The 16,282-nt window shown below is 38.1% G+C and overlaps 1 protein-coding gene across 3 annotated transcripts in view; it reads right to left on the reverse strand.

Moving 5' to 3' along the window:
- Positions 1-5,405, reverse strand: part of scn8ab (sodium channel, voltage gated, type VIII, alpha subunit b) — a 95,392-nt gene extending 89,987 nt beyond the window's left edge. For 2 of the 3 annotated variants that reach the window (XM_041778062.1, XM_041778071.1), the window contains exons 1-2: positions 5,288-5,405; positions 798-1,135 (exon numbers count right to left, since the gene is read on the reverse strand). In XM_041778062.1, the coding sequence (XP_041633996.1) occupies positions 798-1,079 (282 nt within the window). In that variant the 5' untranslated portion in view covers positions 1,080-1,135; positions 5,288-5,405. Of the gene's footprint in view, positions 1-797; positions 1,136-3,138; positions 3,268-5,287 lie in introns of those variants that run through there. The other variant, XM_041778080.1, reaches the window with a different exon arrangement.
- Positions 5,406-16,282: the final 10,877 nt, after the last annotated feature.

Here is a 16,282-nt window from a genome sequence, read left to right on the forward strand (position 1 = left end):
ATAAAAAACAGTCAAATACAGCACAATAAGAGTTAAACATCCTACTCAGCTGTTTCATCAACTAAACACTCAGACTGTTTGTTTCACACTAGTCATCCTGGAATGAGTTTTGTCTCACAATAATGAAATTAGTTCTTGAATTGATAGCATATAATAATAAAGGTTACTCTGTCATCCCCTGCTGCTGTTATATCATCTTTACAGTTCATTATAACACAGATAATTAATTGGCACTGCCGAGTCCTCTATGAGAATTATCACTGCTCTAGGTTTGCCCTGTGTTGTTGACCACTTTGACTAAGTTGTGCTTTGTTTATTCAAATATGTCAAAAATTCAGAGGACTTCCTTTGCACCCTGAAAATACAAACCTTAATCCTGTTATCAAGTGAATTTTTCTGCAACTTTATTAATCAATGTGTTTAAACTGCTGGTAATTTCCATGAAATAGGTAAAGATCTGGTCTATTTGAGAGCCTAGCAGCTGATGAATATATGTTTAGAATAATTCGACTATCTGCTTTTAAAGGAAGCCTTGATTTCTGTTGGTGACTAGACAAAGCAGTACCCCGTATTTCTTCAACAAACAATTTCTATTTTTTTTCAACAAACAAAATAGAAATTAGCAATCTTTTCCCTGATTGTCCAACTTGCTTTGGTGGGTCTTAAAGAGGCATCTCTATTCATTTCTATCTGTTTGATAACAATCTCAAAACTCCAAACAGGGCCTTCAAATCTAGTGTCTTTTTAAAAAGGCTTCCTGTTTTAAGTGTCACTGATGCAGAGTGGTGCAAACTCACTTTCTGGTTCAAATAGTACGGGTCCAAGTCCTCCAGCGGTGTGGCGACCATCCCATCAGGAATATCGCCGTAGATGAACGGCAGGCTCTTCCCAGCCTCCAGGTCACTGTTGGGCTTGAGTTCATTGTCATCAGACGTGTCACGGTGACTGCTGTCCGACCTGGGCTTGGGTGGTTTCTTGTTCTTCTCTTGCTGGATGCGCTTCTCGATGTTAGCGAGTGACTCCGGGGTGAATTTCTTGAAGCTGTCAGGTCCTGGGGGTGCAAGAAGGGGTGCGGCCATGTTTTCATCCTGCAGCTATTTCCTTTTTATTTGTTTTCCATCCCAGACATTCAGCTCTGAAAGGGAGAGAGGGACAGGATGAGGAAGAGTGGATATAAGGTGCTGAACAAAGAGAAGAGTGACAAAAAAAACAAAGCTGAAAGTGTATCATCTTTTAAAGTCATTGTTGTAGCATGAAACCCAGTCACTTTCAATACACTGACTGCACAGCAAAGATTGATGATAAAATAGCATGGATTTATATGTTAAACAGGGGACTTTGCAACCCTTTTCTGCATTAGTGTAGCACAAAGCCGAACAGATGGAATTTTCTAGTCCTGCCACAGAAAGCAAACAAAGCAAAGTAAAGCTGGAAAAGTGCAAACATTTGAAACACGGGCCAGTAGGCACGATCTCTGCTCTCTCCATCAGCCTTAATGACTTTATCCCTGATCCAGTATCACAAAAAGCTGAACTCTAGTATGCAGCAAATCAGCAGATAGCACTGATTATTCCTTTTGGTTTTCACTTTTATGAATATAACAGTAAAGGGACATGTCTCCTTTTGTGTCTATGCTCACTAATGAGCTAAACTTAGCACAAAAAGAAAGGAAATTTGTGTTTGGTAGATCATTTCTTTGTTGTAACAATGCTTCTCGGCAATAAATCTTATACCGTTGGAAAGCCTGTTTATTTCCCTTTAAAAGGTGCCACATTTGTAAGGAACATGCATTTGTGGGATGAGCAGCAGAGCTGGGTATGTGGGTTGCACCAGCCAGGTTGTTGTGGCTGTGTATGGTTCTTCCACACACTACTGAGAGACTCCTGTTTGTTAAATGAATAAATTGTTAAATTGCCAATATGTCTTGTTTCTTCAATCACTTCAATCATCCAATCCACCAAACACTTAGCTAAGAGTCAATGGCAGAATAAGTTGTTTGGCATTGGCAGAGAAGTTTTGGCAAAATTTTCATGGGCGCAACCCACATACTCAGCTCTGCTGCTCATCCCACAAATGCATATTCCTAACAAATGTGGCATCATTTAAAAGGGTAATAAACAGGCTTTCCAGCGGTATAAGATTTATTGCCAAGAAGCACTGTTACATCAAAGAAATAATCTACCAAACACAAATTTCCATACTTTTTATACTGTTTAATTGAGTCACATTTTACATGCATCTTACATAAGCCGTTATTTTCTTTCTCAGAACATCTTTGCAACTATGCCAAGAGAAACCATGACACAACAGTTATCCTTTCACTTTGGTATATATCTTTTAATTCAACTCTAACAAATGTGATGGGAATGAGTTAGTAGTTTTGCTGGTCTCCCTGAAGTTCTGCAGCTTTATGCAGTTTTCAGCTCATTGTTTTGATTGAAGTCTCTATGGTTGAGACTTAAACAACAAATTGGAAAGAAAGTCCCAGAACAATCTCATTAAAATGCCAGTTAGCCACTTAGCTATGATCAAATGATACCATATACAAAGACTCATTGCTGTGATTTTTTAGTGTTTCTTCTACTTATATCATTTGGTGTAAATTACAGTTTCAAAGAAGTTTTGACATTGAAAAGATTTAGGGCTGCATCAGAATACTTAAAATGTCAGATATGATAAACAAATTTACAACTTCATTGGCTGTGATCATGCACATCAGTTATTTCCATCTAAATTTCTACTTTTTTTTTTTTAAATTTTGCTTTACCTTTTTTGAATGCTGACTCCCCTATGCTGCTTTAAAGTTACAGTAACCCAACTTATAGGCAAAAGTGCATTATTCTGTGCTGATCAGTGACAAAAAGAATGAATGATTTGTTGACATCTAAACATCCTTAAGTGCTGAAATGTGTAACGCAGAGTCCATAAAATACTGTTGTAATTCATTCAACCTCTGAAGCTCTGACTCATGTTTAAACAGAAGGGCTGTGATAACATTATCATCTGCATCTCCCCAGGCTCCTAAAACAGATGCATTTCTCACCACAGTTTGAAATAGCCTGCTGTATTTGACAGTCTAGTCAGACTTAAAAACTGAGAGTGTGCAACACTGAATGAAACGATGACATGATTACAGACCTGAAAATGAAAAAGACAGGACCCTCACATCCAACAGCCCTGAAAAAGGAGCACAGCCGACCAGATGAAGGTTTTAGGTCCGATTCAAGTAACCCAAGAGCAGCACAACCTCCAAGTCTCCTTCCGCCGATGCTACATTAATTGATCTACCTTCAAGGTGATTTTAACCGGGGGGCAATAGCATGGCCAGCAATGTAAGTAGAATTTGGAAACAAAATTGCGCATATAGCCTACTTTAAAAAAGAGGGACAAATAGGCGACCGGTCGGGGAATAGGCTACCTGAAATTTCGCTTCATTTAGATGCTCATTAACTCAGTAGATAAGAGTGCAACCTGAAATATTAGCTTGTTAACATATGTAAAAGATACAGCTCACTTCATGTGTAAAACTATTCATCAAAGCCGTTTAGCTCACGTGAATAACCGCCTTTTTTTGTTTAGTTCCATGATGAATCCGGAAAACGGAAAAACTACGAATGACTGAAAAACTATAGCCTTGTTTGCCCCCAGTCAAAAAAACAAACGAGCTCGTTCAGCCCGCTTCAACAGTGTAGCGAAAGAGCTCCTGCGTCCTCTGTGTGGAGGAAAGACATCCAAATACACCACGGCTTCCGTCCCGTCCTGTCACTGGATAAATCTCCTATTCTGCTCATATGCGCCCTGACAACTGATGGAGGCACCCGGACAGGAGGTGGTGGAGCCTGTGGGAACTTGCATCAGTGTCATACGCGGCAATAAAGAACTTCATCAGACTTCACTTCCTGCAGCGGTGTCTACTGTCTGCCGACCTTTACATGTGGGCAAATCCAGCTCAAATCCACCGAGGTTACGTGAACCTAACAGGCTCTTGAATGCAGCTTCCCTTAGAGAATAACAGCAGCCCAATATTAAAGAGGCCTCAAATAACCCCGCGTGTCCTGTTGGGGTGAGTGCCTCCTTCTTCCTGTCTGGGCTGAGTCAATTCCAGGCAAAGTAATGATATTCAGACGGGAAATTTTTCATGCGTTTAGAGAATTCAGTTTGTAGAGGGTATACGGAAAAGACTGGGGTGTTGAGTCAATGTAGAGATAATCCCAGGTAAAGATGAAAAAACTCTATAAGATGTAATTAACCAGAGTTAAGTCCACTTTGTAACAGCGAGCTGCTGGAGTCCTATAGGGCCAGAGCCTAAAATACTGCAGTGTGGTTTATTGCTGCTATAGGCTCTAGCTTCTCCAGCTAACAAACTCCTACTAGGTCAGTTGAATGCACAAGCCGTGTCCTGACAGCTTTTCATTTGCCTCATCTCAAAGCGGCACATCCAAACAATACACATTATAGGCTCATTTAACCAGGTGATATTATTTCCAGAAATACATTAAAACAGCATTAAAGCTATACCACACCCGTATAGCTTTGCTACTTTAAGCTAAGTGGCAGAGATTGAAAGGTTTCATTCACTGCGACTTTAAAAAGTCATAAAGTCGCTACATCAAAGAGTTTTTTCCGTCTTTTTTGAAAACGTGGATACTGTGAGAAAACACCAGAAACCGGCGCTGCGGCCCATTTGAGGACTGCCAAAGTAAAGACGCACCTTCCTTCTCACGCAATACAGTCTCCAAGAGGACGGCAGGGGAGGGGGCGAAGAGGTGGAGTATGGGGGGGGGGGGTGAATCTACCATAGTTAGGCTATAAAATATAATGGTACCGAGAGAAATTCTTGCTACATAAAGACAACTTTGCTAGCGACGCATTACCCACGCAGTCGGAGGATGCAGGCTAGTTACTGTCACCACTCAGAGAAGTTTGACGCGATCCCACTTCTTCTCCATCCCGTATGCGTATGTTTCCCATACAGACACACTGAAATGTCATCCCATCCAGCGGCAGGCCAACACCCCAAATAACAAGCTGTCTCTCTGTTTTCTACCGTAACGCATCTGTACTCTCCGGTTTCCCTCTGAAAATCACATCCTAGCTACTTCTCAGTGTTTCCCAGTTTACATGTTTGCCCATGTACTGGCATTGAGCCCTCCATAGAGAGCAATGAAAAGATGCTGAGAGGGACCGCTCTGCGGCAACTGGGATGCAGTCAGTCGACAAAGTAGGACTGTGATCTATCCCACGGCTCAAAATCTCAGGCAAAGCAGAAAACAGATTGTCTACTTACTTTTTCTCGCATTAACAGAAATCCAGACAGCCGTTTCTGAACTGCAGATGTAGAAAAGAGACGAGAGTAACTGCGGCTGTCGCCATATTGTTGCTGCTATCTTCCTTCCCAGTGCGTGCGGCTACCCTGCATAATTGATGACTCTCAGCAAATTGTTAGGGAGTGTCGGTAAATGCCTTTAGTTTCAATAACGGACAACAGACCGCAGCATCGTAAGCAGAAAAAAACCCTGTTCATGTAACAGCAGTCATTGATAATCTGGATAGGATTGGTATTGCACTTTGTCACGTATTATTTGCTCATCTTGATGTATTGTCAAGACATGCTATTAAATATTTTTAATAATAAACCTAATAAGATATTTTAAGACCTCCCTGAGCTCATAAAACACTTTATTTAAAAAGTAATACACAAGATAAAATGCCTTCTCTTTATTAACTCTCACAATGTCCTTTTAAAATGAAGTTTGTTGGAAAAGTATATGGTGAATATGGCTAAAATAGTACACATTTTGAAAAATGACCTTCCATCTGACTTTTTTTTAAGGTTCAAATGCTGCTGCCCTAAAGATGACACTTGACTAAAAACATTAAGATCCCTACAGTACTATATAGACAAATTAAGACAAAAATATTTAACATGGGATGTACTCTTTCTCAAACACAAATTAGCCAAAAGCAATTTCCAGGCACCACTGGCAAAGTGGGACACTTAAAACACATTCAGTTTTCTTAGTTAAAAACAACAGTAATAACAGCAGTCATGGTTGGTTTTTTTATTCAAACAGCCTAGAAGTCAGAAAGCAACCTTATTTGCCATACATTAAATTTGGCAAATACAAAGTGTTGCGAGTATGTTCTAATGTATAAATTGTTTAAGTGTTCAGTTCCACTAAATGAAAAATATGAAGAGGCTTTCCAAAAGGCTGTTCCCCTCCCTCTCCAGAAAGTGCATGAATTATAGAGGTCCTGCTTTTTTACATGAAAAGTGCTGTACATGTATCTTTTGACAGATAACACTGATGATCTAGATTCTCCTAAAAGTTCCAAGTCTTCCAGTGATATGCTTTGTTTGAAGATTAATTCAAATCAATGCAGCCTCTTAGGGAACCATCACCCCGCAGGCCAAAGTGACTCATGCTTCATTTTTTGCTCATATATGACTATGCTATCATACCTATGGTAGTTAGCCTTGCTTACTTGTTGCATCCATCCTTGTAGCAAAAAACTTAGTAATTAAAGAAGTATTTAAAAGTAGTATTCAAAAGGGAGTTCTATTCTTCCATTTCAATAACTGAATGGCTGTCACAGTTTGCCAATAATTCAATCACCCAGTTTATCAGTTGTGTTTTACCACATGGCACAACACTTTTCCTTTTACTTCCATAAATTCTTTTAATTCACAACAAACAAATACAGTGGCGATGTATCAGTAGTACTGCCAGCCTCCTTGAAGCTCTGCAGCTTGCAGAGCAAGTCTATGCAGTCAACTCATTGTTTTAGATGGAAGGATCTATGGTTGATACTTAAACAACACACTGGAGAAATTAAGTCTTGGAAAAATCTCATAAAAACTGCTAGGTAGCAAAGAGTTCATTTCAGCCTAGCTCTCTGCCTAGTGATACTGTAAACAGATGCTTATTGCTGCTAAAAGTGTTTCAAAATGTTACAAAAAGGGGAGATTGATTGTGATTAACTACAGAAATTTGGAGATTAAGTGGTTAAAATTCTTGATTTAACTAAAAATTTTAATCGTTTGACAACCCTAATTTTTTAATTCCCATCACTGACTCACTGCCAGCTTGTTGAATATGATGAGCAAAGTCCTGGAAGTGATACTTGATGGATTTTTTTTTTTTTTTTTTTTGTTAAACTTCTGCATTATTATGATACATCAGTGTTGGTTTATGGAATATTTATGGAATTTTAAAAATGTTAGGATAAACATTTTTAGGCTTTACTAGTCCACTTTAACAATTGCCCCACTATATTCACCCTACTCATATTTATTACTTGTATCATGACATAATAGAAATAATGGGTAATTTAAGAGTCATTATTTAAGATTTAACAGGACAAGCAAAGCAAAGTGTGTTTAAATTGCATCATTTTTTTTCTTGAGACTGAACTCAATCAGTTGACATTCAATGACTCAAGGTACGAACGAGCACAATCAGCACCCTGAGACTGAAGTTAATAAGAATTCACTTAGTTCAAAACAGCTGCTGTTTGCACAAAATTATTTTTATTGTGACAGTGTATTACACTTCCTGCTAAAAACAGACCGAATCCTTTTAACAGCCAGAATATGGTGCCCTCCCAAAAATGTTGACATTGGACCAAAATAATACACATGAAGTTGTGTGCCCTGTTTTGAAAATCCCCACCTTACACAAGCAAAACACATACTGAGCAATGCCATAGACTGTTCCAATACCTGAAAGAGACAAACTGCAGGAAACCTTGCATCCAAATCCAAAAGCAGACATTGTGTCGCTAAGCATTTTCTTCTGAACCACTTTTTAAATGGTTTGACGCCAAATTAGTTTATCAGGTTCACAGTAGCATTCCTGTGGCTCTACCTGTATGAAAAATACTTAACTTAATGCAAAGGGAAAATCTGTTTTCAAAGTCTAGAATGAATATAATTAATATAACCTTCACGATTAAATGAATACAAAACATTTTACACAAGGATGTCATAATCAGAAACACAATACATTTTTTTGATATGGGTTATGGGTGTTTTACATGCCAATACTGAAGTGCTAGTGTGTTGACATAAATGTTTAAGTCTGTCTGAAGCTGGAAAAAGGGTTGTGCAACATACAGCAGTCACTCACTGACAGTAGTCACTCTGAACATATTATGACCCTTTCTCTAAAGTCTTCTCAATGTTTTTACAATATGACCCAACAATGTCTCCATCTTGTGGATTTTTTAGAAACTTCAGCAACATCTCATGGTTGGCAGACTATGGGGTAGTTGTCAAATAGTTAAAATATTAAATCTTGATCTCTTAATTGATTGATTATGATAAGAAATTAGGTCAAGGACTGAGACTATATGGTTTCTTGGCAGCCATTATAATAGATGGTAAAAAGCTTAAAATTCCATAATGAAAGGTGCATTGACGCTCCCTGTTGAATCTCTTGTTATATTTGATGCACTGATCATTCTTTCAGAAAGAAAATAGAACAATACTACCCCACAGTTGAATGTGGCAGCATGTGAAATCAATGATTTATAGTTTCTGATTCAGACTGTAGACTACAGCTCGCTTAAAGATTGACAAGTTTGGGTAATGGATAAGTTTACAGCACCCACAGGTTACCCAGTAAATCTATAAGCCTGTTTTTAATGTGATTATACATTAATTCATAGCTACTGTACAGCTCACAGTCACACCTTCAGAGACTGGCTGCGGTATGGGCGCCACTTTTAAATATTATCCATATTGCTGCAAAGTGATCTGCACCGAACCCCAATTTTAAGACATATCTGAAGAGCAGCATTGTAAAGAACAAGCAGCTCACACAGGAGAGATATGTGGTGGCATCAACGCAGGGCATTGGATCAGTGAAAGATGTTCACATGCTAGTGTTAACCATAGTCAAAGTCATTCAACAAACTCTGCATGAGGTGTACCACATACAGACACTAGTAGGTCTTTTCACCGTGTTTTAGACCAAGCACAATGCTTCTTTGCAGTCAGCTTGAGTCAAATGTTCTCACGGGGAGAAACTGTGGTAAAGTGCCCTTAATGGTTCCCAGTGGATGGGAAAAGATGACAAATGGTGTCCTTTCTGAGGAAAACATTTTGACAGTTCCTGCCAAGTGTGGCTTTCAAAAAAAAAAAACAAAAAAAAACAAAGCACAGTTGTGAGTTGGAACACCAGATGCCTCTCAAGATACTGGGTCTCTCTAGGGAGACCTCAGGTCTGGTACCCCGGCTGCTGCCCATAAATACATCCCTAGGTTACCAAGGACGGGCTCATTTCTGGGGAAACCATTAATACTAATTGAGGCAAGTCACAAGGCCAAACTGGACAGCAAAACTGAACTGGGGAGGAGACTGAGGCGTGAGGCTTTGAGGGCAATGGGTTGAGATGTAAAAACTAGGTTTTGTGACCAGTGTGAGATAGTACAAGGCAACCTGAGCACAAGTAATGTCTGTCCAGCTTACTGGGCCATACAGAGCCTCAAAGAAGCTGCATCCTCTCTGCGTTGCTTTGCAGTACAGGTACCTGATGGCACGATCCTAACAGAGGAGTCGGACATCAAGGAACAATGGTCTGGCTACTCTGAGGAGTTGCATCAGGCAGATTTTTCCAGTTGTGGTGATGGCCATCAGGAGGCAGGAGCATTACAGGACCTGGGTAGACATAGTGCCAGAGCAGCATATGCTCCCATGCCTGACCTGACCTCTTCGGTGCCCTCTCATTGGACAAAACAGTATGAGCTTCTCTCTGAGGTGCACCTCCAAAGGAAAAGCATGACAAAGTGTCCACAATAAAGGCTTCACAGTTGGAAAAAACACATGATTAAGTGCCCCAAAGGGTGCCTTTCCAATGGACAATACTTGATAGAGTGCCCCCTAGAGGTCATCTATGCAATCGTGGAGAAAATACACTGACATCCTCACTTGTGCATCTGTGGAAAATAAATAGTCAAATAGTCAATGATTATATGTCTGTTTTATTACAGAGCAATACGTATTCACATAAAAATGTTCAATCTTAAACAGGGTTTCTAACTATTTAGTTATGAATTTACTGTATAACAACTCTCTGAGAGCAGCAGGTGCTCTTTTTTATTATTTTTGCCCCTGTCCATCAAACATCCAGTCTTCCACTGACTAGGAATACTGTTAGTAGAAAAATGATGATTGACTGCTGCAGTAGTCACAGAATGAATTGATGATTTTTTTTTTTTAAGTAAAGACTTGTTTGTATTTTGGACTGTTGGTTACACAAAATAAGTAATTTAGTAGAACACTATGCATTTTAAATAAACAAAACAATGTTGTTTGTTTGGACTGAACAACTGATCATTTTTGTGGGGTTTTGATATTTGCAATCATCAGTTAAAGCCTGATGACATAAATTCATTCACAAGTATTGTCAGGCCATTTTATTTATTTATTTTTTTAAGATTTATTTTTGGGCTTTTTTAATGCCTTTATTGACAGAGGAGGATTGTGGACAGAATCGGAAACAGGGATGAGAGAGCGGAGGAGAGCCATGCGGGAAAGTGCCACATACCGGATTTGAACCTGGCCGACGACGTGCATGGGGCACACCTTAAACCACAGTTGTCAAACTCAAGGCCCAGGGTCCAAATCCGGCCCACAGAACGATTATATCCGGCCCGCAAGATCATATCATATTTGTGTTATAACTGGCCCACCAGTATGAGGTCTGCAGATTTCCTCCAGTATAATAATGTAAACTTCAACTTGGTTGATTAAAATATCCTTGTTAAGCTAAAAATCTGAAAAAGTAAAGAGTAAGAAAGATTTCATAAAACGTCAAGAATGTGGGGGAAAAAAATTAATTTGTGTTCTATTTTATATTTTCAATGTTGCATCTCAAGTTTACAACTCAAACTTATGATTTTGACTTTTCATTTCATGCTTTTAAACATTTTAAACTCATTATTTGGACTTTATATGTCACATTTGTATCTTTTAGATCCTTAATTTTAAATTCTAAGTCATATTTTGACCTTTTTGACTCATAATTTGGACTTAATATGTCACATTTATATCTTTAAGATTCCCAATTTTAAATTTCAAGTCATATTTTGACCTTTTCAACTCCTTACTTTGGCTTTTTAGTCCCACATTTTGACTTTTAAACACCTGATTTCAATTTTTTCTCATATTTTGACATTTTAAATACATTATTTTTTACATTTTATATCATATCTTTACCTTTTAAACTCCAAATTTTGAATTTAAATCATATTTTTAACTTTTTAAGTCATCATTTTGAAGTCTTAACTCCTAATTTTGGCTTTTTAATCCCACATTTTGAACTATCAGACTCACAATTTTAAATTTTAAGTTATATTTTAACTTTTAAACTCATTATTTCAAATTTGATCTCATATTTTGACCTTTCAAACTTATGATTTCAACTTTCTCCTTGTATATTTGCTCTTTAAAAACGTTCTTTTTCTAATGTTAATGTTGTGTTCTTGTTGTGAGCCTTTAAACTTATCATTTTTACTTTTTTGAATTTCCAAATGATTTATCATCAGTGCTTTTTTCATATTCTATTACTGGTGAAAATGAGGTTGACAGTTATGGTTAAATGTTGACCCAGTTAGGCCCTCAGGTCATACCTAAATCCAGAATCTGGCCCCTGCTGTGACTGAGTTTGACACCCCTGCCTTAAACCACCAGGCCACCTGTGCCCTTGGCCCTTTTACTACTTTTAAGAATGCATTAAAAAATAAATTTTATTTATTTATTTTTTTTACTCTACGTTCAAATTACATTCCTGGAATATGCATTCAAGCACATAGTCAAATTTCTGAACAGAGGGGTTGAGCTGCAAAAACAACTGCTCAGTAAAAAGATTTTTTTTAAAAAAAGATGTAGCACCTGGCAGTTTTATGCCTCCACGACCCTGCCGTTAGTAGGCTGGTGTTTGTCTCTTTTATGTTTCCATTTGTCTAGAGCAATACTTGGTTGCTTGTATTCAGTGATGAGCAAAACTACTGAAAATCAGAGCTGTAAAGTAACTAAGTACATTTACAAATTTTTAACCAGGGTAACAATACTTTTACTTGAGTAAATAATCTTGTACTTTTTCCACCTCTGTTGACCACAAAGTGGCACATAATGAGTAGGGGTGCATCATATCGGTATCAGCAGATGTGAAAATTACTGTTGATAGAGCCTAGAGTTCTAAGCTGGACCAACAGACCTACATCAGCTGAAGTCTTTTCTTTATTCATCATCATTCCCTATACTTTTAAGTGTGTTTTTAAGCTAGTTTCATTTTAACCAAAGAAACTAGCTTTGCTTGAGTAAAATAGTCGTATGCGTTGCTAACCATGTCAAAGCACTTTGTAAACCCTTGTTTTTAAAAGTGCTCTATAAAGTTGTTATTATTATTATACTTTTACACCCCTGCTGAAAATTAGTTACTAGTTACAGTTTCTACTATCAAAAAGTAAGTACTGGATTGTAACACTAACTAATCACTTTGAAAAGTAACTCTTTATTTTGCTTCAATACTGATTATTGTACACATCACAGTAATTTGTGTTGTGGGAATATGAGAGGAAATAATTCAAAATTTATTGAACATTTTGGCCATTATCATCATGGTGGAACAATAAAAGGTGAAATGCTCTAAACTTTTGATGGGGCTGAAACATTTATTTTAAGTCAAGTATTTGTAAACTCTTTAAGTATAAAATAGCTATACAACATTGACAGTGCACAAATTTAATCACAGCTGCTCTCTAAATGTCTTTCTGCGTGGTACTCCCTCTCATCTCTATGGAGGACCAAACCTGCCAAAATTAAAAATAAATAAATAAATAAAAGTAAAAAAAAAAAAAAGAAAGAAAGAAAAAAGAAAATTAAATACAAAAATTAATATAAAAATGGAAATAAATACAAAAAATGAAAACTATATATGCATAGATAAAAGTGAAAATAAATACAAAAATAAAAAATAAGATTCAAAAATTAATTATAAATAAATAAATAAACAAAGTGGAAATTAATACAAAAATTAATATATAAATAGAATTAATTATCAATAAATAAATGAAAGTGCTCTGCTCCCACATTTATTCATTTCATGGTGCAGACACTGTCAGCATGAAATGCAGCAGGAAATGTAATGTAAATACGGGGGCAGTCCTAAGTGTGTCTTGGTTTGAACTGTTCGCCTACTGGTTGATCGACATGTGAGTGCAGAGATCGACAAGGCAAGTAAACACGGAGGTCTGCTCTGTGAGGAGCAGTGACAACGGGAGAGACTTATAAATATTATGTGCACTAGGATATAAGGTCACAATGACCTTTTCATCCAAAATATTTTCAGCTGATCCTTGACTTGGAGCGAGAATGTATGCAAAGTTTGAAGAAAATCCCTAAAGGCATTCTTGAGCTATCAGGATCGCTTGAAAGGGATCAACATGAGGGTTAATGACCCTTAATGACTTCCAAAATTTTATCAGTTCATTTGTGAGGCAGAGAAGACATTTATGCAAAATTTGATGAAAATCGCTCAAAGCTTTCTTGAAAGATTGTTTTCATAAGTATTGACTGGACTGACATACAGGGAGACAGTATAAAAGTATGGATAACCAGAAAAATAATGCTTCTGGTCCTGGTTGCTGGTGCAGAGGCAAAAATTGATTCTGGAATAACTTGACTTTAACTGACTTTAACTAATGCACATCAGCCATATCATTTTTTTATTTACATTGTTGCCACTGGATTTCTTACTGACTCATTGCTTCCACTTTTGACCTGTGTGAAGATTAATAGCTTGGTTAATGTTAAAATGGACTGAATTCTCAGACCTTGACTAGAGACACATGACCTTGTTCCTGCATGCACCAGCCAGAGTCTTTATGTTGACTTTATCTTGTACCTTTGATCTCTGTCATACAGCACAGTCATTATAAGTTTAGAGAGCATTTGGAGCAGTCTATATCTAAGGCTTCATGAAAAATAAAATTTTCCCTTAAAAATAAAACCTGATTATGATTTTTGGTTTATTGAAAAAGATCTTTAGGTGTTCAGAGTAGGCCAATTCAGCAGCATTAAATGTCACAAAAATAGTCATTGGCACAACACGTCACCTGCACCCACTTCCTCTAGCATGTTCTCCCACCTGCACAGTACTAGTTTGGCGATGTCCCCGATGGCACCCCCGCCCCCCTTGAACATCAAGTCAATTTTATTTAATTGTATTTCCTATATAGTGCCAGATCTCTACAGAAGTCATTTAAGGACATCTTTCCTATAGAGCAGGTCTATACGTGGTCCCTTTATTATACAAACTAAATAGCCTGATGTTATTTATCTGGTTTACATGAATGTATTTCATTTCTGAGTCCTGGTTTTCTGCTCGTTCCCTCTGACTCCATCACCAGAGCTGAGCAAACCCACACGCTCACTGACCAGAGAGCCCCCACCCTCCTCCCCGTGTCAGGGCTGGGGTTTAATATTTGCTGGGATGCTTGACTCAGTATCATGTGAGAGAGTTCTCCAATGCAACTGATTTATCCTCTAAAGTTGCCCCGCTTGTTTTACATTTGAGAGAGTTAAATGAGTGCTGGATTTCCAGATGTCAAGTCATAAAAAAGACTCAGAAGCATCTGGAGTCAGCTGGATCTCGGATCTGCAACTCAGTCATGTGGCTGCACTGCTTGTCTTCTTCATCGAACAGCACATCATGGGCTATGCTGTTAAATTCTCTGTGTTCAGGCTTTGTTAGTGATTCCCATAACCAGAGATCAGAATGGGAATATGCCCTGCTCTTGGCCTGACTCTTTTTGACCTCTTGAACCACACTAATTGAGATAAAACAATGTTTAAAAATACTTCCTTTACTTTTATGCCTTCCAAGAGTGGACAAAAAAGAGCAAAATGCATGTATTTACCCCAAAAAGGTGATTGTGATCATGATTAAATGACTGAACTCAGTTTCATGTTTACTTTTCTTTATCATGTAACCTTTGAGATCAGTGGCGAACCAAGGATGTTTGAGGGGCAAGGACAAAAAGAGATAAAAGGGCACCTGCTGTAAATGGTGAGGCACCAGTGTAAAAAATATATTATATTTATGGTTGAATAGTTGGAAAACAAGGTTATGATGAAACATTTTAATTATGTGATTATTAGCACTGGGTCTTTATATTACAACGAAGAGTACGATCTACATTGCCCTCTTTGTAAACGGTCTTGAGATAACTTTGGTTATGACTAAGCACAAAACAAACAAAGAGTTGTTGATTGATACCACCTTTTGAGGAGCATGGTCAGGGTGAAAAAAGGTCCATTATTGCATTGCGTCCAGTAAGGGCAGTGATAAGTAAGAGCAGTGGTTCACAAAGTGGAGGTCAGGACCCCCTGCAGGGTAGCGAGACACTGAGTGAGGGTCATGAGATGCCTTCCAAGAAACAGAGAGTATTTTTAAATGGTTTTAAATTGTATATTTTGTGCATTTCTGTCGTAACTGGTTCAATTAAAAAAAAAAAAAAACATCATTTGTTGAGATTTATGCTGAAATCAAAGCAATGTTTAAAAAGTCCTGCACATGGCAATTCTTTAATGTGAATGGCTGTGTACAATTATGCCACAACCAGTCTTTGGGACAGTGGGGGTCGCTGGCTGAAAAGTTTGGGAACCCTTGCCCTAGAGGGCATTTTATCATATATTCTATAATGGAAGGGTCTTGTTCTGTCCACTGGAAGGGCACCCTGGATGGTACTCAATGGTGATTTATGCACCAGGAGAATCCAAGAGTATCTTTTCAATCATTAGAGCACTTGGTCCTGAGTCCAGCAGTGGAGATTATGCAGACACAACAGTTGGACCTTGCCTTATGCTTTCATCTCAAGATTTGTAAGAGATGGTGCCATCTTGTTGTAGTAACACTTATATTAAGTTTAAACTTACTTGTTGCATGTATTTCATGCAAAGGCTTGAAAACATACAGTACCCTCCAGTGGGCTTATGGTTGTGTTATTGTGCGAAGGATAGGAGAGTTGATAAAAAAAGGAAAGAGAGCGTTGGAAGTTGGGGAGAGAGATAGTGGAAAATGCCATGTAAGACAAAAGCTACAGGCCAAATTTTAACCCCGAATGCCAGCTTTGATAACTACAGCCATGGTGCGCGGACACACCCACTGGGTAACAGGTGCTCCTGAAGTTGTGTTTCCGGAAAAGTTAATGGCTACAGAATAAGGCACTGTGAGGGGTGTTTGTGCCTTTTCACATCAAGTGGACGGCTGCATGT

The sequence above is a fragment of the Cheilinus undulatus genome, linkage group 3, assembly GCF_018320785.1.
Source record: "Cheilinus undulatus linkage group 3, ASM1832078v1, whole genome shotgun sequence".
NCBI lineage: Eukaryota > Metazoa > Chordata > Actinopteri > Labriformes > Labridae > Cheilinus > Cheilinus undulatus.